The sequence below is a fragment of the Vombatus ursinus genome, unplaced genomic scaffold, assembly GCF_900497805.2.
Source record: "Vombatus ursinus unplaced genomic scaffold, bare-nosed wombat genome assembly UNPS02005236.1, whole genome shotgun sequence".
NCBI classification, from domain to species: Eukaryota; Metazoa; Chordata; class Mammalia; order Diprotodontia; family Vombatidae; genus Vombatus; species Vombatus ursinus.
The window spans coordinates 498623-525696 of record NW_020945014.1 but is presented as its reverse complement, the minus strand read 5'-3'; the positions used below and the strand labels follow the sequence as shown (position 1 = coordinate 525696).

The following is a 27074-nucleotide window of genomic DNA, read 5'->3' as shown; positions in this document are numbered from 1 at the left end:
ACTCCAACCTCACCTCTGCCTCTGTTTCTTCAGATCTACCCTCTACATACAACCCTTCCTGATCCCAATTGTTAGTGCCCTCCCTCACTTATACCACATATTTATTTTGTGTTTGTTCTGTATATATTTATCCTAAGAGGCAATATGACAGCGGATAGACAACTGGCATTGAAATGAGGAAGATATGGGTTCAAGTCCTGCCTCTGACACATTCATAGAAGTGTGACTCTAGTCAAGTCACTTAATCTCAGTACTCTAGGTAATGTTCTAAGACTATGAATTGCAGAGAAGGTGCCAACCTAAATTAGTAGAGGGAGTTTCCTCATTCAGGAATTTCCTAAACTGTAAGTCCATTTCTTATCTTTTGTATTTATTCTATATATACTATCAATAGCATTTGAAAGATCACTGAAAATGGAAGATGAGAGAAGAGGAAATGTCCCAATTAAAAAAAAAGAATAGAATAGAATCTGCCAACCATAGGTCAGTATGCTTTGCTTGGATTCCTGGGAAAGTTCTAGAATGGATCATTAAAGAGATGGTTGGTGGACGTCTAGAAAGGGATTGTTGTTGTTCACCCTTCGTTCTTTTTTTTTCTTGCTTTTTGGTGAGATAATCGAGGTTAAGTGACTTGCCCAGAGTCACACAGCTAGTAAGTGTCAAGTATCTGAGGCTGGACTTGAAGTCTGGTCCTCCTGACTCCAAGGCCGGAGCACTATCCACTGCGCCACTTAGCTGCCCCTCACCCTTCTTTCTTGAAGAGGACCAATGACATCAGGAAGGTGATATCTTGACTTGCAAACAATGATTAGAAAGGGCTATCTTGACCTCACTAAGAACAGGTCATGCCAGATAAACTTCATCCCCTTTGTGGAAATGATCAGTGAACAATTGGATAAATGGTGGCTATAATTCATATGGATTTTAGCAAACCTTTTGACGAAGTATCTCACACTATTCTTGTGGAGAAGATGGAGAGATATGGATTGGACAATAATACAATCAGATGGATTTGGAACTGGCTGAATGGCTCTAAAAAGTAGATTTTATTAGTTCAATGTCATGGCAGGAGGTCTGTAGTAGAGTATGCCAGGGATCAGTATTATTGACATTTTTTATCAGTGACTCAGATGAAGGCATGGATGGCATACTCATCAAATCTGCAGATGATGCAAAACTGAGAGGAGCACCTAATACAGGGGATGATAGATTCAGGATTCAAAATGATCTCTATAGGCTAGAGCACTGAGCTGAATCTAATACAATTAAATTCAATAGGGATAAATGGAAAGTCTTACATTTGGGTACAAAAATCAGCTTCACAAGTACAAGATGGAAGAGGTGTGGTAGGACAGTAATTGTTCTAAAAAGATGTGGGGATTTCAATGGATGGAAAATTCAATATGGAACAGCAGTATGCTATGGCAGCCCAAAGCTACTATGAACTTGAGCCGCATTAACAAGGGCATAACATAATAGGAATAATAAGGTGGTAGTACTGTTGTACACTGCTCTCCCCAGGCCCTAACTGGAGTACTGGGTTCAGTTGTAGGTGTCACAATATAAAAAGAATATTGATAAACTAGAGGGTGTCCAGAGGAAAGAAAGCAGGATGGTGAAGGACCTTGTGTCCATTTCATATGACAATCAGGGAACGAACTAGGAATATTTAGCCTGGAGAAGAGAAGACTGGTGGGGGCAGGGGAAGAGGGACATGAAAGCTTTCTTCAAGTATTTGAAGGTCTCTCATATGGAGGGGGGATAGATTTGTTCTGCTTGGCCCCCAGAGGGCAAATCCAGGAATGATGGGTAGATATTGCAAAGAGGTAAATCAAGGCTTGATGTTAGGAAAACCTTCATAGCAGAGTTATCCCAAAGTGGAATGGACTGCCTCGAGAAATGGTGAGTTCCCCTTCCTTGGAGGTCTTCAAGTAGAGGTTGGATGATGCTAGATTCTATGATTATGTCCTTCTGAGCCAAATTCTGCCTCCCTACAATTTGCTCTTATTTTTATTTCCTAAGCCTGAGCAGAGCAAATCTAATCTCTTTTCCCTGTGACAAACTTCAAATATTTGAAGACAGCTATCATATTCCCCCAAAGCCTAGGCTAAACATATCTAGTTCCTGTAACTGATATGCATATGGCATGGTCTCCATATGCATCACTATCTGGTCCTCCCACCTCTGGATTCTCTCTAGCTCTCCAATGTCCCCCCTAAAATGTGGCTCACATCACTAAGCACAGTGCTGTGGATGTGTCTGACTGGGGCAGAGCGTAGGAGGCCTATGACTGCCCTAACCTGAACATTAAACATCTAGTCTGACTGAATGCCACTGGGACAAGGACAGATGCCTGGGGTGCTTGGTCTCTTCCGGAAGACATGACTCTATTATTCCTTATATTTTGAGTCTGTTCAGCAAGAGGAGACACCTAATACTTGAAACTCTCATCCCAAATATTGGTAAATGGAGGCCACTGGAATATAGTGAAAAGAATGTTAGGTTTAGCATCAATGAAATCCAAGTTTGAGACTGCCATTTATAAACTGTGTGATCTGAGGTCACTCTCTCTACCTCTCTGGGTCTATTTCCTCATCAATTAGATGAGAGGTTGGGCTAGGTCTGTTCTAAGGTCTCTGTCATTCTGAGGTCCTATAAAGGCTTTGGAAATGTCCGCTCTCCATCTCTGGCTTCTGCATTCATCTTTCTCCTGTTAGGTTTCCCAGTAGGAATGTGAGAAGGATCCCTTACGAGAGAGACTTAGGAAATGTGCATGGCCCTCCTCACTTCCCCAGACCTTGGTTTTTTGTGTTTTGTTTTGTTTTTCATTTTGTTTCATTTTGTACTTTAAAATAAAGGCTCCTTATCCAACCCTTTCCCTGGGGCATCTGAGAGTATCTTTCCCAGCCCATTTCCCACTTTCCCAAACTTCAGAAGCCATAGACTTAGTCTAGAGGGAGAATTCCTGTGTCTTCTCTCCCATCCTCCCTTCTTCTCTTCCTTTCCTCCTTCCCTCCCTCCTTCTCTCTATTCTTTCCTTCTACTCCTTCATTGCCCCCTTTCTCCTCCTTCCCTTTCTTCATTTCTCTCTTCCGTCTTTCTCTTTCTATATAAAGGAATTGATCCAGAAAGCCCAGGATTTAATTACAGAAAAGTAGCTGATTATAAGGTGTGAAACTAACTGTAAAATTATAGTCACCTAGATGATCCCTTTATGAGTTAATCCTTTAAATTTTTTTAAATAGATTTTTTTATATCTTTTGTTTTGATATCACCTAGATTTCCTCCCTTCCCCTTCCAGAGAGCCATCCCTTATAACAAATAATTTAAAAGAGAAAAAAGAAAAGGAAACAAAAATTCAACAAAATGAATCAATATGCTGAAAACATTGGACATTCTATGCAGTTATACACTTGTGGAGCCCCCAACTCTGCAGAGGAGTGGGAGGAGGTATCTTTGTCTAGCTTTTCTTTGGGGCTAAGCTTCCTCTTCTTAATTTTGCAACATTCATTTTTGATCGTCTGGTGGTGATTCTCTCCATTTCCATAATGCATTATATACATTGTTTTCTTGGCTTTTCCTTACATCACTTTGCATTGGCTCATATAAGTCATGAGGGCTTCTCTGTCTTTTGTCATGCAAAATGTCATACTTCATTACATTTATCACAATTTGTTCAGCCATTTCCTGTGACTAAATCCTTTGATTGAATTGCTAAGGAAGAAATGCCATTGGATGAAAAATGATTGGCCATGCTTTCTGCTTGACCTTTCACAGCCACTTCAGGGTGTCTAGGAAGTTGGAGCAAATCCAGCTCCTGGAGGGATGAAGAGGACCCCTGCAGAGATAGAAAAGCATAAAGGCACGGGGAAGACACCACTGCAAGGAAGGGGATTGGGGCAGGAGGAGGATGAGGACAGATGCTAGGTTGGCTGGACCCTTCCCCCGCCCATTCCACTACAGGCAATGATCCTGTATCCCTCTTCTCCCCTTGGATTCCTTGTGGAAGTCTGAACCCTTTCTTGGGGGGATGGGAGCGGGGTGGGAAGAGGGTTTGCTTTTCTTTGTTTAAACATTTATATTGTCTTTATAACAGGGCTAACCACAAGCCTTTGCTCGTCTGGGTGATGGTGGTATTATTCAGTGATTTTCAGTTTGTGTCTGACTCTTCAGAACCCCCTTTTGGGGGGAGGGGTTCTTGGCAAATATACTGAAGTGATTTGCCATTTCTTTCTCCAACTCATTTTACAGACGAGGAAACTGAGGCAAACAGGATTAAATGACTTGCCCAGGGTCACACAGCTAATGAGTGTCTGGAGTCACATTTGAACTCAGGTCTTCCTGACTCCAGGGTCTGTGCTTTATCCACTGAGACACCTAGCTGCTCAATCTGGGTGTAGTTATCAGAAATATGTTGAGGAAGGGATCCTCCCCAGAGACGAGTGGAAAATATATTTAACACTAAACTGTTTTTTTCTTTTTATTTTTTTGCTGGAGCACTGTTTTTGGCTGAAGGCTTGGAATTAGAGAACCTTTGATATAAATTTCCAGAGCATAGAAGGGAACATTGGTACTGGAAATGGGTCAGTCATAGGATGAGAGGAGTAAATAAATGGGAGTGGATGAACAAGCATGCTCCCCATCTCTCCGCATTACTGCCATAGCTCCTTCTCTCCTTTTTATTCCTCTTCCATTCTTCTTTTCCCTTTCTACCACTTTATCTCACCTTCCTTTGCACTCTCTCCATTCCCTCTTTCCTCCTTTTTCCCCAATTCCTTCCCTTTTCCCCTCCTTCCTTCTCTCTTTCCTCAATCCCTTTTCTTCTCCCCTCTCCCATTGCCTCTGTCCTCTTCATTTTCTCCTTCCATTTTCTCTTTTCCCTCCTCCCAATAGAGATAGTTGGGGATAAAATTGAGAGTGGGTGGTTCACTGGGTGGTGGAATTAGGAGGTCCAGGAGATCCTTGGTTGGAGAAGCTGAGAGTGTGACCATTGATCCAATAGACTCTTCAATCTCTAGCCTTTGTCTGGATTGTAAATCTTTCACAGCACAAGTCCCATCTCTCAGGGGGGGTGAGCAAGGAGGAAGGAAAAGATAGGATGAAGAGGGTGTCCCTGCAGAAGATTCCTTTTTCCAGCACCACTGAAACATTCAGAGGAGGGGAAGGGTGAGAGGGGAGAAACAAAGGTGAGTTTAGGCAAGGAGACCACAGTTGAGGGGCTCTTCCCTAAGACAAGGCAGAGATAGGGCCCAGTCTGGGCACTGGATTGGGGCTCAGTTGCTGTAGCAGCCTTCTGATTGGCGTTCTATTCCAGTCCATTCTACACCCAGCTGCCAAAGTAATTTTCCTGAAGCATAGACCTGACCTTATGACTCTCCTACTCAATTAAACCCAGTAGCTTCCTATTGCCTCTAAGATAAAATATTAACTCCTCTACTTATCTTTCAAGGGGCAGCTAGGTGGTGCAGTGATAGAGCACTGGACTTGGAATCAGGAATATCTGAGTTTAAGTCTGGCCTCAGACATTACTAGCTGTGTGACTCTGGGCATGTCACTTAACCCCTACTTGCTTCAATTCCTCATCTGTAAAATGGGGACACACTGGAGAAGGAAATGGCAAACCACTCTAGTATCTTGCCAAGTCCATAGGGTTGTGTAGAATTGAATGAGACTGAACCCATGACCTTATTGGCGTGAGGGCCTGACCACTGAGCCAATTAATACGAAGAGTTCACTGAACATAGAACGTCGGGGTTGGCAGGAACCTTAGAAAATAAAATGTCAGAGCTGGAAGAGATTTTACAGTGGTAGACTGTCAGCATGCTAATAGTTCAGCTTTTCCCAATGAGTTCTCAATCCTCTCCGTTTGTCAGCCCATTCCCCATAGTCATCCTTCTTCCTCCTAAGACTTCTTGCCCAATGAAGATTGATTCAGTAATTGAGGCAAGCCCACCCATTTCATTTCTGACAGGTTGTACATTCTGATCTTGGTGGCAAAATCCAGATGAAGGGAGGGAAGAAAGGAACTAAGGCCTAATTAAGGCTTTTATAGTCACTCCCAACAATTTTTTTTCCCCAAAGGGGCAGGTAGAGGTCACCTGAGAAAGAGTTTCTGTATTGTGTTCCTCATCTTGACAACTCCACTCTATCTCACTTCCTCAGGTAAAGCCTGGTATGAATGAGAGACTCAGGTTTGCCCTCCATGTAGACGAGGCTGAGAAGACCCTTTGAGAACGAGGCCCAATTCTCCTTCTCATTCCTCTCCCTATATTATCTGCCCTGAGCTGGGAGTGGAAAAGGCCCCAAAAGCGGACCCTCCCTACTAATTCTACTCCCTATTGAGTCAAGCATAATAAGTATGTCTTGGGGTCTTGGGGATGACAGTCTTTTTAGGGCTACCTTTCTGTTACTCCTCTCTCCCCAAATTTACCTTGGGGTTCTAGATTCAAGTTACTCTGTGTTGGCTCATTCCTTTTGCAACTCTTTTCTCTTAGATCTAGCTGTCACTATTGACAAATAATTAAGACTTTAAGTTTAGTAGAGCAAAATAGCTTAATTGGATTAAGATGAGAATGTTTATATCAAGCTTCAAACACAAGGAACCCTACATTGCATCATTGCATCAAACCCAGAAACCTGACTGTGGGTGCCAGGCAGCTGACAGAAAAAGGATAGGAAATTTTATACAAATAACCATGCAAGAAAGAATTTCTTCCTTTGTTTTTTATTTTAGGCAATTGGGGTTAAGTGACTTGCCCAGGGTCACACAGCTAGTAAGTGTCAAGAGTTTCGTCTGAGGCCGGATTTGAACTCAGGTACTCCTGACTTCAGGGCTGGTGCTCTATCCACTGCGCCACCTAGCTTCCCCAAGAAAGAATTTCTTCACTGGGATGTTCCATTTAGGGATTCCTGTGAGAGGTCAAGATTCATGCCAGGACACTTTAGCAGACTGATGAGAGATCAGGAATCACCACAGTTTCTCTCATTGGAATTGAATGAGGCATCATGTTAAGACTCCCTTTGAGGTCTAAAAGCTGCAAGGGAATGGACCAGCCAAGGTGACTCTCAGGCATCTGCTTCACTTGCAGAGGAGAACAAAACTCTTCCGGATATTGTCAAACCATGGTGGGAAGGGGGAGGTCATCTGGGGAGCTTCCTTCCACGTCTACTACTCACCCCCTTTCTCTCTTGTCTTTTTCCCCTGACTCCATTCGAAAGCCTCAATGGCATGTGCTTGTCCTTCTGGTGCTAAGCATTTCTTGGAGGGAAGGACAAAGCCATATGCAAGCATCAAAGTATTGACAAGATACAAAAGTCCAGAGGCAGAGAGGAGTTGAACCTTTGTACTCTACCCAGGGCAACCCATGTCTGTACTACTGTGCTAATCAGTCAAAAAGCATTTATTAATAAGCACGCCTTCCTCTACTCCAACTATCAACCTCCCTAGCATTCTTAAAGTCTCAACTAAAATCCTACCTTCTACAAGACACAGCAGTAAATTACTATAATACTCTAGCGTTTGATAAAACCAGAGACCCCAGTTTTCAGGACAAGAATTCACTATTTAGGGGCAGCTAGGTGGTGCAGTGGATAGAGCACCGGCCCTGAAGTCAGGAGTACCTGAGTTCAAATTTGGCCTCAGACCAAACACTTGATACTTACTAGCTGTGTGACCTTGGGCAAGTCACTTAATCACGATTGCCTTAAAAAAAAAAATTCATTATTTGACAAAAACTGCTGGGAAAACTGGAAAACAGTATGACAGAAACTAGGTATAGGCCAACATCTCACACCATATACCAAGATAAAGTCAAAATGGGTGCATGATTTAAACATAAAGCGTGATACCATAAGTAAATTAGGACAGCAAGGAATAGTTTACCTGTCAGATCTATGGAAAAGTGTAAAATTTATGACCAAATAAGAGATAGGGAACATTACTAGATGTAAAATGGATAATTTTGACTATATTAAATTAAAAAGGTTTTGCACAAACAAAACCAGTGTAACCAAGATTAAAAGGAAAGCCAGAAAGCTGGGAAACAATCTTTAGAGCAAGTGTCTATGATAAAGGCCTCATTTGTCAGATATATAGAGAATTGAGTCAAATTTATAAGAATTCAAGTCATTTCCCAGGTGATAAATGGTCAAAGGATATGAACAGGCAGTTTTCAGAGGAAGATATTAAAGCTATCTAAAATCATATGACAAAATGCTCTAAATTATTATTGATTAGAGAAATGCAAATTAAAACAATTCTGAAGTACCACCTCACACCTATCAGATTGACTATATAACAGCAAAGGAAAATGATAAATGTTGGAAGTGATGTGGGAAAACTGGAACACTAATAAATACACTGTTGGTGGTATGTGAACTGATCCAACCATTTTCAAGAGTAATTTGGAATTATGCCCAAAGGGCTATAAAACTGTGCATACCCTTTGATTCAGCAATACCACTACTAGGTCTGTAATCCAAAGAGATTTTTAAAGAAAGGGAAAAGGACCTATTTGCACAAAAATATTTATAACAGCTCTTTTTGGTAGTGGCAAAGAATTGGATGAGGAATGGCTGAACATGTTGGGGTATATGATTGTAATAGAATAATATTGTGCTATAAGAAATGATGAACAGATGAATTTCAGAAAAACCTGGAAAGACTTACATGAACTGATGAAAAGTGAAGTGAACAAAACCAGGAAAACATTCTACACAGTGACATCAATATTGTGTGATAATCTACTGTGAATGACTTAGCTATTCTCAGCAATACAATGATCCAACACAATTCCAAAGGACTCATAATGAAAAATGCTATTCATCTCTAGAGAAAGAATTGATGGAGTCTGAATGAAAGTTGAAGCATACTATTTTTTAAACTTTTTTTGTGTTTTTTTTTCCTTTGGTGTGTCTTCTTTCACAAGATGATAATATGAAAATATGATTTGTATGATTGATCAGCCACAGTCAGACACACTGTACCTTGACTTCTAACATAGTGATGTCATTTTGGTCCTCTTGGAGAGCAAAGGACAACAACCAAACAGATCATTTCCGATTTATCCTGTATGGAGTTTGCTTTGTATGTATTTGTTTGCATGTTGTCTCCCACATTAAGCTGTGAACTCCTTGAAGGCAAGGACTGTTTTTTTGCCTCTTTTTATATCCTCAGGGCTTGGCACATGGTAGGTGCTTAATTAATGTGTATTAACTTGAATTGAACTTACTATGTTGGTCTCTACCCTCCAGAAGTGCACATTCTAATGGGAGAGACAACATGAAACACCTATTCTTATACAAGATATATACAGAGTAGATAGAAGGTAATCTCAAAGTAAAGGCACTAGAAAGTGGGGAGGCTAAGGCGGGGGGACATACTAGGAAGGGCCTCAAGAGCAGAAAGTGGGATTTGAGCTGAATCTTAAAGGAAGTCAAGGAAGACAGGAGGAAAAGGTGAGGAGAGAAAGCATTCCAGGTGAGAGAAATGATTACTTTTTTCTTAAATTAATAACCAATTATCAAATTAGGATTAAGGTTTTTCCTTTCTATTTCCTCATTCAGGGACCAGCCCCTATGGGCCTTCAGCCATTCTCTGAAGGACGTTGCTGATAGATGAGATGGCCTAAATCTTCTGGCTACATGTTTCTAGATCTTGAGCGGGACCCCACCTAACTTGAAGACCTTACAAACAGAATTCAGGCTAGGTAAGTTCTTGCCCTTAGGAAATAAGCTCCTGTCCTTGGAACCTTCTATTAGAAGTTAGGGTGACCCAGCTTATGAAGGAGAAAATAAACCAGAGTGGTCTGAGTAGAGATGGATTCTTAAGTCCAGATTGCTGGAGGTGGGAGGACCATGATCAAGTCAGGTTCTCAGCTGGAGGAGTTGAAGACTTTTAGCCCACCTCCTCATTAATATGTCCACCCACTTAAGGGTAGGTAGAAATTCAAGGATAAGTAGATGAAGAGGGGGTGGGGAGGATATTCCCGGAATAGGCAACAGTGTGAGTTGGTAGAAATGAACCATGTGTGGGCCATTGACCTGGTCAACATATGATGTTTTAACTGTGGGTGTCCCTTCGAAACACTGTCCTGTGTCCTCTTTCTCCCTCTCTACTCTTTTACTTGGTGATCTCCATAGGCCCATGGACTCAATTAACACCTCTATGCAGATATTTCTCACTTAACTAACTTCCGTTTGTTTCCAATTGCCTATTGGCCATCTCAAACGGGATGACCATAGACATTTTAAATTCAACATTTCCAAAACATAACTAATTATCTTTCCACCAAACCACTCCCATTTCTCCAAACTTCCCTATTACTTTGGGGAACACCAGCATCCTTCCAGTTACCCAGGCTTACTAACTAGGTGTCATGAAGGACTCCTCAATCTCTCTAATTCCTCATGTCCAAGTCTTTGTCATTTGTTACTGTCAAGTCTTGTCAATTCTACCTCTGCAATATATCTCACATGGTCTCCCTCTTTCCCTTGACATTGCCACCCCCTTGGTGCAGGTCCTTACACACCCTTAAATGTGGACAATTGCAAAAGATTCTGGTTGGCTCCCCTGCCTCAAGTTTCTCCCCATTCCAGTTCATTTTCCACTTAGCTACCAAAGTGATCTTCTTACATTACCCCCACCCCCAAATTCAATAAACTCCAGGCTTCCTATTATCTCCAGGATCAAATATAAAATCCTGTTTGCCTTTCAAAGCCCTCCATAACCTGTTCCCTTTCTACCTTTCTACTCTTCTTACACTTTACTCCCTCTCTCCAAACCAATGACACAGACCTCTTTGCTGTTCTTCAAAAGAAACATTCTATCCTTGGACCCCATGCATTTTTACTGGCTGTCTCTCATGGTCAGATTTTTCTCCCTCCTCATCTATCCCTGGTTTCCTTGGCTTCCTTTAATTTGAAATTTGAAAAATTTGCATTTGAATGTTTGAAAAATTCTACATTCTGCAAGTAGCCTTTCCTCCCCTGCCCCAATGCCTTCCCTCTGAGATTACTCTATTTTCCTTGTTTCTATCTTTTTTGCACATAGCTGTTTGCAGGTTGTCTCCTCCATTAGATTGTAAGCTCCCCGACAGGAGGTAATGTTTTTGCTTTTATTTGTATCCCCAGCACTTAGCTCAGTTTCTGAGACATCCGAGGCACTTAACAAATGCTTGTTGACTGAGTAACTGAGGTGTTATGCATATCACTATAAAGTATGTTTTGTGTATATAAGGTATACTTTGTATGAAATCTCAATGTGTGATGTACTCTGTATTTCTGTGTAACCTTCATAGTATATATCCTCTGTAAGTGATGCTGTTATATGATGTTATATGTAGTATATTTCTGCCTGTGACTCCTGTGTTTGGCCTACTGTATACAAGAGTAATTTAACATACATACTGTATATCTACATGTGACTTATGAATCTGGAGTAATTGCCTTTGATTGTGGCATAAGCAGATTAATCATTGTTGCCTTGGACCTTCTTCTCAGTCTTTCTCTTTATGCTTTTTTGTCTTATTAACTCCCATGAATTCAATTATCATTTTAAAGCTGATGACTCCTAGATCTTTATAGCCAGCCCTTTTTTTCTCTCCCGATCTCCAATTGTGCATGACCTGTTAAAAATATCTGATAGACATTTCTAACCTGATGTCCCATGGACATCTCAAACTTAACATGTCCAAAGCAGAACTTATTTTCCACTTACTTTCGTGTTAACAAGAAACTGGAAACAAAGTAAATTTCCTTCAACTGGGGAGTGGCTAAACAACTTGTGGCACGTGAACACAAGGGACTATTATTGTGATGTTAAGAAAAGATGAATAGGAAGAGTACAAGGAAGCATTAGAAGACTTATATGAACTGATGTAGAGTGAAGTCAGCAGAACCAGGAAAACAATATACGCAATGATTATAAGAATGTAAATGGAAAGAGAAACAAAAAAAGATACTGGGTCTTCTTGACACTACCCTGCACTACTTCTGTAATGGAGAGTCTTTCTTATATACCTTGGGAGCAGTTGTGGTACAGTGGTAAGAATGCCTTTTGAGCCTGAGGACCTGGATTCGAATTCAGTTCAATTCAATTTGTATTTATTAATTGCCTACTATTTTTCAGATGCTGGGGAAAAAAAGACAAAAGCAAGAGTGTGCCTGCAAGAGCTTGTGTTCCTATGTTCTGAGTCTTGGTTCTGTCAGTTATCAGTACTGTGAGCTTGGTTATTCCATTTCCCATCTAAGTGCTCTTTCTAACAGATCATGAGTTCAAAGTAAAAATGCTCTGATGGTGGATCTCAGGCACTGTGACAGTGGGGCAGAGGCTTTAGGGTGGGAATGGGGGCAGGCAGGCTTCTCTATCTGGGCCACTCAAATCACTAAGTCTGAGTTCAAAGAGGGCATTATGTTTTGACTAATCCTAAAAGAAACCCTAACACACAAGAGAGGATTGTGTGTGAAAAGAGCTTTAATACTTTTCCTAGGCTCCTATATTCAGATTTCTGTGCAAGCCCCTGATTAATTAATCTTCAGTTCCCACTTGATTAATTTTTCAGCTCTTGGGATCCTCTGTTGGGTGTTGAGCAGAAAAGAAAAGCATTTTCCCTGTCCTGGAGATGCTTGCAATCCCTAGCCACGGCCAATGTCATGAACCAGAAAGAATAATTAGCAAGCTCATTGAACTGGGCTTCTGTTTGCTCTCAGATTTCAAAGGCTGACTAGGATTATTGTAAGCCGTGTTGGTTTCAGAATCTCAAACATTTCTATATGATAGGGCTGGCCTTGTTTTTCTCCCTGGTGACAAACGTAAAAGGTATGAAATTCAAATATATTTGTGACTATTCGGTAGTTTTGCTGTCAGGTTTGTCATTGATTTCCTTTCTCTCTAGCATTCTTTCCTGACAACACAAACATTGTTTCTCCCTCAAACCAGAGGCTCCCCCAGGGCAAAAAACTAGTCTTCCCCTCAGATTGGCTGCTTCTTGACTAGGCTTCCTCTGAGGAAACGGGCCATGTCTTTCTGGCAGAGCAATCCGGAGCATCCAGGAAATGGCCAAATCTCCTTTTTCTTCCATTCCTCTCTTCCCTCCCCCCACCATGATCTAGTGGCTTCATCTTAGGCAGCTGGTATAAATCCCTAGGTTCAGGCTTTCAGGGATGGACAGGGATTATTTAAAGTGGGTAGCAGTCTGACCCTGACCTCCCCTACCCTCATCAGCCAGCACTGAGCAGGATAGACAGGAATCCAGTCAGGATAAGACCAGATCCTTGGGGCACCGGGGCACCATTGCCAACACAGCGGTCAGTGTTGCAACAGAGTATGGGCTGAAATTCTACAATGGCATCAGGATCTGTGGGGATACAGGAGGTCGCACACCCTCGCTGAACTGTCTTCTCCTCCATGAAGGGATAACCTGAAAAATCCCACAGGGGAGAAGAGTGAGATAAAGTCCATCGTTTGCTGCTTTCGGCTAGACTTTCATATTCCTATCTTCTGTGACATGAATAACACCAGAGATATTCAGAGCCATAATAACCAAAAAATCCTAGATTCACACACACACACACACACACACACACACACACAGAGGAAGGGACCTTAGAGGTCATCTAGTCCAACTTCCTCGTTTTACAGATAAGAAAACTGAGACGCAGAGAGAGGAGGTGATTTGTCCATGGTCACACACAGAGCTGGGATTCAAAGCACAGTCCTCCAACTCCAGATCTAGTTCTCCCTCTATTCCTTCTTTCAGCTCTCTTTCTTTCTTTCTTTCTTTCTTTCTTTCTTTCTTTCTTTCTTTCTTTCTTTCTTTCTTTTTCTTTCTTTCTTTCTCTTTCTTTCTTTCTTTCTTTCTTTCTTTCTTTCTTTCTTTCTTTCTTTCTTTCTTTCTGTCCTTCTTCCTTTCTCATAGCCATTCATGCTAACACCGAGAATTCTGGATCCCAGTTTTAGAATGGACTTCAGAAATCAAATTTTGTCCTCCTTAGCAGAGCATATATACTTGGGGAGGAGGCGGCCAGCTTCTGCCAGAATACCTATAGTGATGGGGAGCTTACTACTTTCTGAGATAGTCTATCCCATGGTGGAACAGCTCTCATTGTTGAAAAGTTCTTTCTTATATTGAAGTGGGGGTGGGGAGAAAATAGAAAAAGGATAGGAATTAGGACTAGGAATTAGGAGATCTGGGGTTCTATTCTTGATGAAATCCCCGTCTTGCTGTGTGACCTTGTTCAGGTCATGGCCCCTCTCTAGGTCTCAGGCCCCTCCATCAATAAAATAAGTCATTGAATGACTACCATTCTGTGAACATATGAGCTGAAATTTGGCCCCATTTGTCTTCACTCCCTCTCCTGAGGTCCACTACAGGTTTAAATCTGTGACCTAACACAGCTTGGAGTCACAGATTTAGATCTGGAAATCTCCTTAGAGATCAATCAATCAGTTAAGTATTTATTAAGCAATTACTATGTGCTAGGCACTACACCAGGTACCAGGCACACAAATATAATGAAACAGTCCTTACTCACAAACACTCAGAGATTTGGTTAGTGAATTTGCAAACAGATAACTGGGAGCTGGCTGTTTACAAGGTAACCAGGGGGCCCCATCACTGGCTGCTCTGTCCCCCAGAATAAGGTCCCTCTGACTCAGTGCTTTAATTTTCCCTTGCCTTCAGAGGCCTTGGAATCTTCCCAGCTATGTCCTGGCCTTACCTGTTTGCAGAGACAGCAGTGTGGTTTTGCACCATCCCTCTGCAGCTGAACAGTTGGCTACGTTAGTACAGAGAGACAAGGCTGTGGGTTTGGAGCAGGAGAAGCAGCTCAGGAAACTGCCTGCAATGCAGAGGCATTCTCAGTACATACACACACACAGAGGCACCCATAGACCTACATGGACAGATACAGAAATATAAACCCAGAGAGAGAGACAGAGACAGAGACAGAGACATAGATATAGGCACCGGGAGAGGCACAGAAACCCAGTCTTGGGCAGAGACGAGAATAGGTAGCATGGACACTGTGCTCAATATGGGTTCGAATTCCACTGCAGGCACTAAATGGCTATGTGACCTTGAGGAACACTCTTAACCTCTTTGTGTCTCAGATTTCTCAATGGTAAAATGACCGGGTTAGACTCACCGGCCTCTAAAAGCCCTCCAGGCCCTAAATCTATGACCCTAAAACACATCCTCGGACCACAGACTTAGAACTGAATGGTCTCAGAGGTCATAGAATCCAAGCCCCTCATCACACAAAAGGCGATGAGGTCTAGAGAGGGGAAATGACAAGTATTTAGCTTGAACTCTGGTTTTCTGACTGTCCGGGCTCCTTTCCACCATTCTATGATACTGGTTCAGCCACATTCAGACAAACGGTGACATAAACAGACATATATACAGAGTCACACTGACGTGTGCTTACAATACATACATACCTGCATACATACATACACCTAGGGCACAGAAAGATAGACACAAATATACCATCAGACACATAATCGTGAAACCACAAATACAGGGGCACATACACAATTGGTGCGGATGCTGGATGTGTGTGACCGCTGCTTTGTCCAATTAACTCCCATTCATGAAGGAAGTAGGGGGTGGATGTAACACCAGGAATGCCTCTGGAGCTCAGCCCCTTAGTAACCCCTGCCTGGGATTCCAGCACTGACAGAGCCTGAGGGCTCATACGGAAGAGATTGTACTAGCCTTTCCAGGATAGGGACAGACTTCAGACCCTTGAGCTCTCTTCAATTCCATACCAACTTCCAGGGATTTCCCTCCTTTCCAGGAGGTCTCCTTGTCTAGCCTGGGGCTCTCTCAGTGGCTGAGGACCCTCTAAAGAAGAACTGATTTTGAATCCACGGTCTTTTACCTATTATCCTAATAACCTGGGGCAAGACGGTTAACCTTTCTGGACTTTAACTTACTTATTTATTAAAGAAGGTATAAGATGAGATTGTGTTTTAGGTCCCTTAAAGCTCTAAATCAGTGATTCTTTAACATCCCTGAATGTAAAAGCACTTATTATAATGCTAAGTAATGGAGATTTCAAAGCAAAACCAAAACATGGTGGGAAGACCGTACTTACTAGCTACACGACCAGACAAGTCACTTCACCTTCCTCAGCCTCAGTTTCTTCATCTGTAAAATGGGGAGAATAATACCACCTACCTCCCAGGGTTGTTGTGAGGATAAAATGAGACAATAACTGTAAAGCACTTAGCACAGTGCCAAGCACATAGTAAGCACTATAGAAATGCTAGATGTTGTTGTTGTTATCCAAAGGAGCTCACATTTTAATAGAGGGAGACAATACCTATAGGAGGGTTCATCTGTAGGACAGATGGAAAGGTCCAGTGGTCCTTAGGGTGCAGCAGCAAAGCAGATGATAGAGCATTTTCTTTTTTATTTAATATTTGTTTTATTTATTTTTTGGCTATATTTTGAGTTCCAAGTTGTTACCCTCCCACCTCCCAACCCCACACAAAAGTAGGCCAGCATTTAAAACACACACACACACACATGAAATACACACATATGACACACACACACATATAAAACACACACACACATATAAAACACACATATGAAACACACACATATAAAACACACACACACACATATATGAAACCCTATAGTACCTATGTCATTTCCTTCTCTGGAGGTGGATAGCATCTTCCTTCATAGATCCCTTGTGGTTGATTAGAATATTCATATTACTCAGAATAGCTTAGCCATTCACAGTTACTCTTGGAACATTATTGCTGTTGCTGTATACAATGTTCTCTTGGTGTTGCTCATTTCATTCTTCATTATTTCATGCAAGTTTTTCTATGTTTTTCTAAAATCAACCTGCTCATCATTTCTTACAGCACAGCAGTATTCCAACACAATCATAGTCAGACGTGCCCCAATTGATGGGCATCCCCTTAATTTCTAGTTCTTTGCCACCACAACAAAGAGTTGTTATAAGTACTTTAGAACATATATGTTCTTTTCCTTTTTCCCTGATCACCTTGGGAAATAGACCCAGTAGTGGTATTGCTGGGTCAAAGGATATACACAGCTTTATAATTCTTTGGGCATAGTTCCATATTGCTCTCCAAAATGGTTGGATGAGTTCACAATTCCACCAACAATGTATTAGTGTCCCAATTTTTCCATATTCCCTCCAACATTTGTCATTTTCCCCTTCTATCATTTCAGCCAATCTGATAGGTGTGAGATAGTACTTCAAAGTTGTTTTAATTTGCATTTCTCTCATCAATAATGATTTAGTGCAGGGCATCTTAAAATTTTCCACTCATAATCCCTTCAGCACTTTTTCATGTAACTATATATAGCTTTGATTTTTTTCTTCCAAAAATTGCTTGTTCATATCCTTTGTCCATTTATCAATTGGGGAAATGATTCATATTCTTATAAACTTGACTTAGTTCTCTATATATTTGAGATATGAGATCTTTATCTGAGAAACTGTCTATAAGTTGTGTTTTTTCTCAATTTTCTGTTTTCCTTCTAATCTTGGCTAAATTGATTTTATTTGTACAAACCATTTTTAATTTGATGTAATCAAAATCACCCATTTTACATTCCATGATGCCATCTCTTATTTATTCATAAATTCTTCTCCTATCCATATATCTGATAGGTAATATGTTCCACGTTCTTTTAATTTACTTATGATTATTTCCTTTATGTCTGGGTCATGTATCCATTTTGAACTGATCTTGGTCTATACCTAGCTTCTGCCAGATTGCTTTCCAGTCTTCCCAGCATTCATCTTCTTTAGTCTCATTTCTAACTCGAGATTGTACTTTGACTCATTTTTTTTCCAGCTCCCTAAGACTCCTCAAGGGGTAGTTTCTAAGGTTCTGGACATGTCCAGACTCTACCTGTCTTCTCCATGAGCTTATAGGCTTTGATTCTGACCCTTCTCAGCCCCCATCTCTTCAGAAAGGGCAGGCTTACTTTTTCAGTCTGTCCTCACAAGAATGATTCCCATTTGATCTCTATGTTGGCCAAACTGAACTGAAACATTTGACTTGTTTGCTCGGAGTTCTGATGCATGGTACGGGAGACAGGAGGAGGAAAAGCGCCTGTCCCTGGGGAGAACTCCATGAGGGAGACAGGACTTAATATACTTAATACACAGGAAATTGTGTAGTTCAGGTGCTAATAGAGGGAGAGGGACCTGAAGGAAGACCTTTTCTAGACTACAGAATTCTCTTTCCTCCTCTTCTCACCCCAATCCCTCCATTATAATCTCTTTGAGGGTGGGGGTTATTTCATTTTTTTTTTCTGTGTATGCCCAGGGCCTTGCTCAGTAATGTACACAGAGTAGGTGCTGACTACCAAATTAAAACCTATTGTTCCATATATGTAATTTGCTTATCCGATCCAGCCACCAGGCAGGACTGTCTGCCCCCTGCTGGCCAAGCTCTTTTATGCCTGACTGGATGCCTCAGCTCTGACAGAAGTAAATTCTTTTTCCTCATACAGTAAGAGCTGAATAGGACCTCTGAGATCATTTAGTCTACCTTGAACAGATAAGAAACCAAAGCCTTGAAAGAACAAAAGAATCTTAACTAGAAGCAGAGGTATAGTGGTAAATGTTTAACAAGTTGTTCTCTGGGGGGAAAAGAAGCCGTACAACATACTTTTAAATGTTATCAGCATTACTAATATTTTTCCCATCACCTTCTTAAGTCTAGACTGGGACTGGGGAACCTGTGGCCTTCTAGGTCCTTGGGTGCAGCCTTTTGACTGAGTCCAAGTTTTACAGAACAAATCCTTTTAATAAGGGGATTTGTTCTGTGAAGTTTGGATTCAAAGGGCTGAACTTGAGGACCTAGAGGGCCACGTGTGGCCTGGAGGCCGAAGGTTCCCTACCCCTGGTGGACAATCGATACAATAGCAAATCAAGTGCTGATTTCCAGTTTTTCCAAATCCTGAGGTGTGAATGATCATGCTCAAAATTTAACAATCAGTCCCAGTTAGTTCCGGCCTACCCCTTCTAATTTGCATGCTAAAAGCTATTTTAAAAAGATATCACAACACGAAAAAGGCAAGGATGCTTCTTCTTTTAACAATAAAGAAAAGGTCTACTTTAGAGAGCTTTTAAAAATATGCATCCCTTACACATTTAATGAATGCATATACTGTACTGGACATTCTTATCCCTATGCTTTCCCTTCCCTTGATTCCTAAGGGATTCATGCATCAAAAAACATAGCAATTGTGTCAACTTTCAAGAAGGGACCTAGGGCAATAGGTAGATCAATCCCTGAGCAAGAATCCTTTCTGCGATACTTTAACTACACCAGGTCATATAGCTTTAGCTTCAATCAATCAGTCAATCAATTAGCAAGCATTTATTAAGCCCCTACAAATAGCCAAAGGGGCAGCTAGATGGCACAGTGGATAAAGCACTGGGTTTGGAATTTGTATTCATGAGTTCAAATCCGGCCTCAGACACTTACTAGCTATGTGACTCTGGGCAAGTCACTTAACCCTGTTTGCCTCAGTTTCCTCAACTGTAAAATGAGCTGGAGAAGGAAATAGAAAACCACTCCAGTATCTCTGCCAAGAAAATCCCAAATGGGGTCATGAAGAGTCAGACATGACTGAAACGACTCAACAACCACAAATAAATTGCCAGCTACTGGGTTATGTACTAGGCACACAAAAATAATAAACAAAACAGTCCCTACTAGCAAGGAGTTTACCTGCCAGTGGTGAGGACTGCTCTATCTCTCAACCAGTCTGTTCTATTGAGGGACAGCTTTACTTATTAGAAAGTTGTCCTCCCAGTGAACCTAAAGTTCCTACCTGTAATTTCATCCCATTGGCCCTCATCCATCAGTGGCCATCATCTGGGTCCAGGCTGAACAATCTAATCTCTGTTCTGTGACAGTCCTTCAGATATTTGCGGTCAGCTCTCATGCCCAAGTCCTCTCTTCTCTAAGGTCTTCTCTTTCCACTTTTTTCAATTGATTCTCACATTACATGGTCTCCTCCTTTCTTGACCTCCTCCCTTGCTTGACCTTTTCTGAATGGGATTGAGCTGGTCAGGAGCTGTCCTAAAATCTGGCATCCGCAACTGAATATGGAAATTCCCTCTTAGAGGAAGTGACTTGTCCACAGTCTCACATTAAGTCATGGGCTGAGCCAGGATTTGACCTTACCTTCTGAGGCCTAGGCTATGGGTCTTTCCTTTTCCCCACACGGCTTCTCATTCATTCAAAATTTACGTAATTAGCATTCCCCACTGTGTGTTGGGTCCTTTGCTCAGCAAGATGTGGGGAAGCTACACGGAAGAAGGAACCTGAATCTAGCCTTTCAAGAGTTCCTGGTCTGGCTGTAGAAAACAAAATCACCCAAGAAGACTGATTATGATACCTCTGAGTCCCCAGGTTCAGGTAGTCAGTAGGGAAAAGAAAACAAGTGACCTGTATTGGCATGATTTGGGAAGGTTTTCTGAAGGAGGTGGCAGAATCATGAGATCTGGGTTCCAATGCCAGCTTTCCTAGTTAATAACCATGTAACTAAAGTCTTTCAGAGCCTCGGTTTCCTCATCTGCAAAATGAGCACAATGCCCGTACCATCTCCCTTATAAGGTTGTAGGGAAAGTACTTTTTATATATCAAGGTGCTATAAAATTGTAGTTATAACTATTATCATTTAAGGAGGGACAGGATTGAAGGCAGTATGGTAATGGACAGATTTGGTAATGGATTGGCCTTGGAGTCTGGAAGACCTGAATTCAAATTCCCCCTCTGATACATCTTAATTATGTGACCTTGGATAAAATCATTTAACCTCTCAGGGCCCCAGGCAGCTCTCTAGAACTTATACAGAACTTCATTGGTTGAAAGAGTTTCAGTAATAATAATAAAAATAGCATTTATATAGGGTTTTAAAGTTTTTTCAGTTGTGTCTGACTCTTCAGGACCTCATTTGGGGTTTTCTTGGCAAAGATACTAGAGTGGCTTGTCATTTCCTTCTCCAGCTTATTTTACAGGGTTAAGTGACTTGTCCAGAGTCATATAGCTAGTAAGTGTCTGAGGCCAGATTTGAACTCACAAAGATGAGTCTTCCTGATGCCAAGCGTGGTGCTCAATCCACTGTGCCACCTAGCTGCCTCTGAAGTTTGCAATAACTTTAAAAATTTAACCTTACTTTATCCTCACAACAGTCCTGGGAAGTAGGTGCTATTTTACACATGAGGAAACTGACATTGAAGGAGGTTAAGTGACTTGCCCAGTGTCTGAGACAAAATCTGAACTGGTCAGATCTTCCTGACTCCAAGTCTGGCACTCTCTGTGTTGTATACCATCCAGCACTGGTCCTGTCCCAAAAAAGATTGGGATAAACAGGGAGGACAGAAGTTAATGGTTATAAGAAAAATCTGGGTATATGCCAGGGACTTTGTTGTTGTTGCTGAGTCATGCCCAATTTTCATGACCCTGTGGACCATACTATCCATACTTCAAAGAGACTGGAGTAACTTGTCTGAGTAAGTATCTGAGGCCAAATTTAAACTCAGGTCTTCCTGACTCCAGGCCCAGTGCTCTATCCCCTAAGCCACCTAGCTGCCCCTGGGTAAGTGCCAAAGATAACTCTTGGTAATCATAGGCTTAACTGTTCTGCCCAGGAATTGCTGAGTTCCTATGAGTGCTTGGGTTCTTTGCTCAAGTTTTGGTAAACAGGGGATGGAGAAAGGGAAGGCTTTGGCCAGGAGTCCATTTCTAGTCCTGGTTTTTCTCTCCCTGGCTTGTTCTGGGCCTGATGTTTCCTAGAATCCCCATTGGAGGAAGGGCTATGTGACACAACAGAAGGAGTCCTGGGCCTGGAATTCAAAGACCTGGGTTCCAGTGTGGCTTTGTGACTTACTGCCTGTCCGTTACTGTGGGACAAGCTATTTGTATAATGGGGAGAGGGGTTGGTTGGGCAAAATTATCTCTGAGGTCTTTTTCAACTCTAAAATTCGATCCCCTTACAAAGGACCAGCTCAAATCATACTGCCACCAGGAAGTCTTCCCTAATTTCTCAACTCTGAGTCCTAAAGACCTTACCTTCACTTTGGCAGTTCACTAATAGTTTGTAATGTCTTGCTTTTGGTTTCTTGTTTGTCAATCATCTCTCCAACCCAGACCAAGTCTCTCTCCCACAATGGGGACAAATAGGAAGAGGGGGAGTGGGTATGGGAATGTAGAGGAAAACTAGATGAAATGACCTATGACATCAGTGGTTTGCTCTGCAAAGTTTTGTCTATGCCAGGGTCCTGTGATTCTGGGACTGCTGTCCCTTTGCTCTCCTATACTCCAGATATCCTTCCTCTCCAACCACAAAGAGTCTCTTTGCTTCCCTCATTGCTATGCCCTTCTACCCCATCCCTGACCCCAAAACACACAAACACACACACACACACACACACACACACACACACACACACACACACCCCACACACAGAGCCTTCATTTATCCACTTAGAATCATTAGAATCACAGTATATCATAGCCAGGGGTTCTTACCCTGGAGTCTGTGAACTTTTTTTTTTAATATTTTGATAACCATAATTCAATATAATTTGTTTTCTTTTCAGTCCCCTGTATTTTGTGAATTTAAAAGCATCATTCTGAGGAGTCCATACATTTCACTGGACTGTCAAAGAAATTCATGACACTACAAAGATTAAGAACCCTTAACATAATCTGTAAGGGATGGAAGATATATTAGAACATTAGTCCTGAGAAGCACCGTAGAACAAAGAACATTGAACATCTGAGTTGGAAGGGACTTTAGAACATAAAATATTAGAAGTGGAAGTGCCTTAGAACACAAAGTAATAAAGCTGGAAAGGTTCTCACTTAGGACATTGAGTATCAGAGTGTGAAGGATGTTTGGAACACTGAATGTCAGAGCTGGAAGGGACCTTAAGAGATTATCTAGGTGTACTGATTCCTAAGTCCAGGGGTCTTTATTTCAACTCCAAGGACCTCAAGAAAGAGAATAATTAGGAGAATTCCCAGGGGCGAGGGTCTTAGATGAAGGCATCAGATCACAGATGAATCTAATCTTTCCCCTAGATGGTAATGGGTCTAAAACCAACCCCACCCCAGAAAGACCTTGAGTCCTGACACCGATATTTGGCATCCTGTCCCTGTTCCCCTGCCCTACCCCACCCCACACCCATTAGGGACTGTGCTTTTTAAAATAACTATACATACAAAGTTGCTCTGAATCACTACTGGGAATGTGGATGGGTCCATACATGCTATCACCGTACCTGCCCCTAAGTGGGAAAAGTTTTTGAGCTTGTTGACAAAGGAATCCTGCTCAGCCACTAATTTGTAGGGTAAGTGATTGGATTGCCTGAACTCTAGGGTCACTTCCTGCTGTCAATCTGTACTGTGACTATACTGTATACTATATTCCTCAGGGCCTCAAAGGGCTTCCAGCCTGCATGAGCATAACTTAGAGGACACAATCTTTAGACAGAGCAATTCAAATATAAAACAATATGTAAGTTGCATATTTGTTACACATACATGCCCAGGGTCTGGACATGCTTGGGTGGCAGGAGGGTCAGGGCTGGAGAAAACCAGTGAAGGCTTGGCATCCCATATAGGGACTCTGCCAAAGTAAGAGTCCTCCGCCTGTCAATTCTTCCCCTAATGAGAAGTTACCTTGAAGGACTGTTGTCCCCATCTTCTCTGCTCAGCTTCTTTCAACCTAGTGGAAAGGGGCAGGGGCGATCCAGGTTGGGGGCAGAATGGCTGAACCTTAGACTCTTGGAATCACAGAGGTTGAGAATCTTAGGCTCCAAGAACCGCAGTATTGCAGAGTGGATCGCAGGGTACAGGTCACTTAGTAGAACTTTCAGTTCTGTGCTGGACACCGCCCCCACCCCCAGCCCTGGCTGGTCACAGAGTCTGCTTATCACCCAGTGGCTGGAAGCGCATTTCCTTTCCAGACTTATTCCACCATGGGGCAGCTCAGATTGTTAGAAAATCCTTCTTGAAAACAAACAAGCAAACAAACAAAAAACAAAACGGGCTCCCGGAGGATTTGGAGAAAACTAATTAGATAGAGGGAACTAAGCTGCTCCTGCCCAGGAGGGTCATCTCCCCACCTTAGGCAGGTCAGTGCCAGGATCTTAGGAAGCCAAAAGCCTTCCCTCCCCACCTCCCCGGAGCTGGCACACGGCTGGAGAGGATTAGGTGGACTTTCTAAGCGCTCCCAGGCACTCCTGGTGTCCGCCCCCTCCCCACATCACCTTGCGGAGGTCCTGGAGTGGCTGATACTCACCTAGGGGCAGGGAGGCCGCAGCCAGAAGCAGGACAGCCAGGACAGGCCTGGGCATGGTGCACAAGGAAGCTGGGGTGGGGGTGGGGGGTCTGGAGGGTCCTCAGGGAAAGAGAGTTTGTGTGGGGGCAGAGGGGAAGCCTGCCTGGTGGAGGGCAGAAACTCGAGAGGCAGAACTCTCGGGGAACGAGGAGCTGGCGGGAGAGAAGGGGAGAGCGAGCACGATGTCCTGGGAAGCTTGGGTGAGTTCCGGGGAGGACACAGGTAAGTAGTAACCCAGTGGGGTGTGGGCTGGGCGGGGAATCGAGTGCGAGGAGGGTGCAGGGAGCGCAGACAGGTAAGAAGAGCAGTCATGCATGGAGAAGCCTCGGAGCTGTGTGTGTGTAGGGGGGAGCGGAGGTGGTGAGGGAGGAGGCGCAAGAAGGCAGAAAGGATGGGGTTGGGGAGCGCTAGGAGCAGAAACGGGTGGGAGTGAGGAGGAGGGGCAGGTGCGATTGGGGATCATCGGGGAAAGAAAGAGAGAGGGAGAGAGAGTATATTATGTGCTTCCTGATCTCCTAGGCTCATTCACTGAAAGCCAGAGTGGACTAAAGCAGTCATTTAATCCCACCCTCCTCATTCCACAGAGAAGGAAATTGAGGCCCAAAGTGACTTGCTCAGGGTCACATAGGTACGGTATTATTGGTGGGCTGACCCCTCCCCCTCTCCCCTGGCCCTGCTCTCTTCCCTCTGCATAGGTGTGCAGTGGGGCAGCAGGCTGCCAGATCAGGTTGGGCCCTGCCTGCCCTTGGGGAGGACTGGTTGGGGAAGGTGAGTATACATGGTCAGAAAAATGTGGGGTGAAGGGCAGCAGAGCAGGTGTGGGCCTGGGAACTGCTGTGCTCATGGGGGAGATCTAAGCGGGTAGAGGAGAACATGGGGTAAGGGCAGTTTGTGGACCAGTACAATGCTGTGTTCAAAGGAGATGAGCAGGAGTGATTATAGACTCAGGACAAGTTTGTGTGAACTCTGGGGTCTGGGAGATGTGTGGCCACATTATACTTCTTAGAGGGTCAGAGGTGGGACAGAAAGCATCAGCTACACCACTGGGAAAACATCAGCATACTGACCAGGTCTGGCAGATTCCTCTGCTCACCCACTGGTCCTGGTGACTGCCTGGGGATCAGCAGTTCAGAGGAGCAGCAGGGATCAGGCCTTAGAGACGGTAGAATCCAACTTTCTCCTTTACAGATAAGGAAAGTGAAATCCAGATCAGGAAAGGCACTTGTCCTAGGACCCAAGGGGTCAGTTAGGGGCAGAGCTGGGACTGGAACCCAGGTCTAAGCTGCCTCCTCATTGGAACGGAATAAACATGATTGACATATGTACAGACAATTCTCGCTTTACCTAAGTGGACCATTCAGCAGACCTCTATATAAATACTTAATTTGAATTTGCCAGGGTCTGGGGAAGGAAGGAAGGGAGGGAGCAGGAAGGGGGCCACGTACAGTGGAGGGAGAACATAATTCAAGGACGCGTGAGGGGCCAGATACAAAGAAACAAGAGCAGGAGGAAGCACAGAGGCCTTGACCAGTCACGTGTGGGGGCTGGAGGAAGAATGGGGGGCAAACACAGACACAGACAGGAGAGGGTAGGTGACCAGTGTGGTTGGAGCTGGCAAAGGTCTCCTCACCTGGGGTCTCTATTGAAGGTGGCCATGGCCTACTATGTTTCTGTACTTCCATTATTCTTCTTTCACTTGAAAGGTTTTTTTTTTTTTTTTTAATTTTCGTGGTGGGGGGTGAGAGGCCAGGGAGAGCCCAGTGGAGGGGCAGGAGTGGGGTGAAGGAGGGCAAGGGGAGGTGAAGAGAAATAGAGAGAGACAGAGAAACAAAGAGTGAGAATAGTACTACTGTAAAGCAAACCACACTGGTGGTTTTTTTGGAATGTGGGTTTTTTCCAGAATTCTTAATGTAAAGTAGAATTTTCATAATTCAAATTTACATAAATCTAGAATCATCAGTACTGAGATCAGGCCCTCCTTTCTTGCCTGAATCATTCTTGGGGTCAGCATCTCCTTTGCTCAGGGCCTACTGGGCCAGCTCACTGGATGGACTGTGAGTCAGGAGGTGAAGATGAGATTCTAGAGGGGTCTCTGCATGCCCCTCTCCCCTCCCATTCATACCGCTCTTCCCACTCTGTCCCTTCTATCTTGGAATGTACATCTCTATGAATGTGTCCTTGTGTAAATATTTGTGACTGTGTCTGCCTGCATATCTGCACTGAATGAATATTGTATGACCAAGGTCAAGTAATTGGCAGATCTAGGAAGCTTTGTTGGGAAGGCAGCTTAGCATAGTGGATAGAGTGTTGGGCTTGGAGTCAAGAGAGTTCTGAGTCCAAATTCTGTCTTCAACATTGACTAGTTGTGTGACCAAGGTCAAATGGTTTAACTTTTCTGAGCCTCAATTTACTCATCCGTAAAATGGGAATAACAAAGAGATGATATGTGTAAAGTGCCCTGCAAAGCTTATTTGTTGTTCAGTTGTTTTCCAGTCATGTCTGACTTTTTGTGACCCCATTTGGGGCTTTCTTGGCAAAGATTCTGGAGTGTTTTGCCATTTCCTTCTGCAGTTCATTTTACAGAAGAGGAAGCTGAGGCAAACAGGGTTAAGTGACTTGCCCAGGGTCACACAGCTAAGTGCCTGAAGCCAGATTTTAACTCAGGAAGATGAGTCTTTCTGACTCCAGGCTTGGCACTCTATCCACGGCACC

The 27074-nt window shown here is 43.0% G+C and overlaps 1 protein-coding gene across 4 annotated transcripts; it reads right to left on the bottom strand.

The window, feature by feature from the left end:
- Positions 1–3384: 3384 nt before the first annotated feature.
- LOC114030279 (secreted Ly-6/uPAR-related protein 1-like) lies at positions 3385–24571 on the bottom strand. 4 transcript variants are annotated; one of them, XM_027845107.1, is made up of 4 exons: positions 24324–24571; positions 14719–14838; positions 13214–13418; positions 3385–3838 (listed from the first exon to the last, which is right to left on the bottom strand). In XM_027845107.1, the coding sequence occupies exons 1-3, from the start codon at positions 24376–24378 to the stop codon at positions 13219–13221; spliced, it is 375 nt and encodes a 124-aa protein (XP_027700908.1). In that variant the 5' UTR covers positions 24379–24571; the 3' UTR covers positions 3385–3838; positions 13214–13218. The 4 variants fall into 4 exon arrangements, with proteins under 4 accessions (XP_027700908.1, XP_027700894.1, XP_027700901.1 ...); XM_027845093.1 differs by lacking the exon at positions 3385–3838 and adding an exon at positions 6803–7034; XM_027845100.1 differs by lacking the exon at positions 3385–3838 and adding an exon at positions 6803–6909.
- Between the last annotated feature and the right edge of the window lie 2503 nt (positions 24572–27074).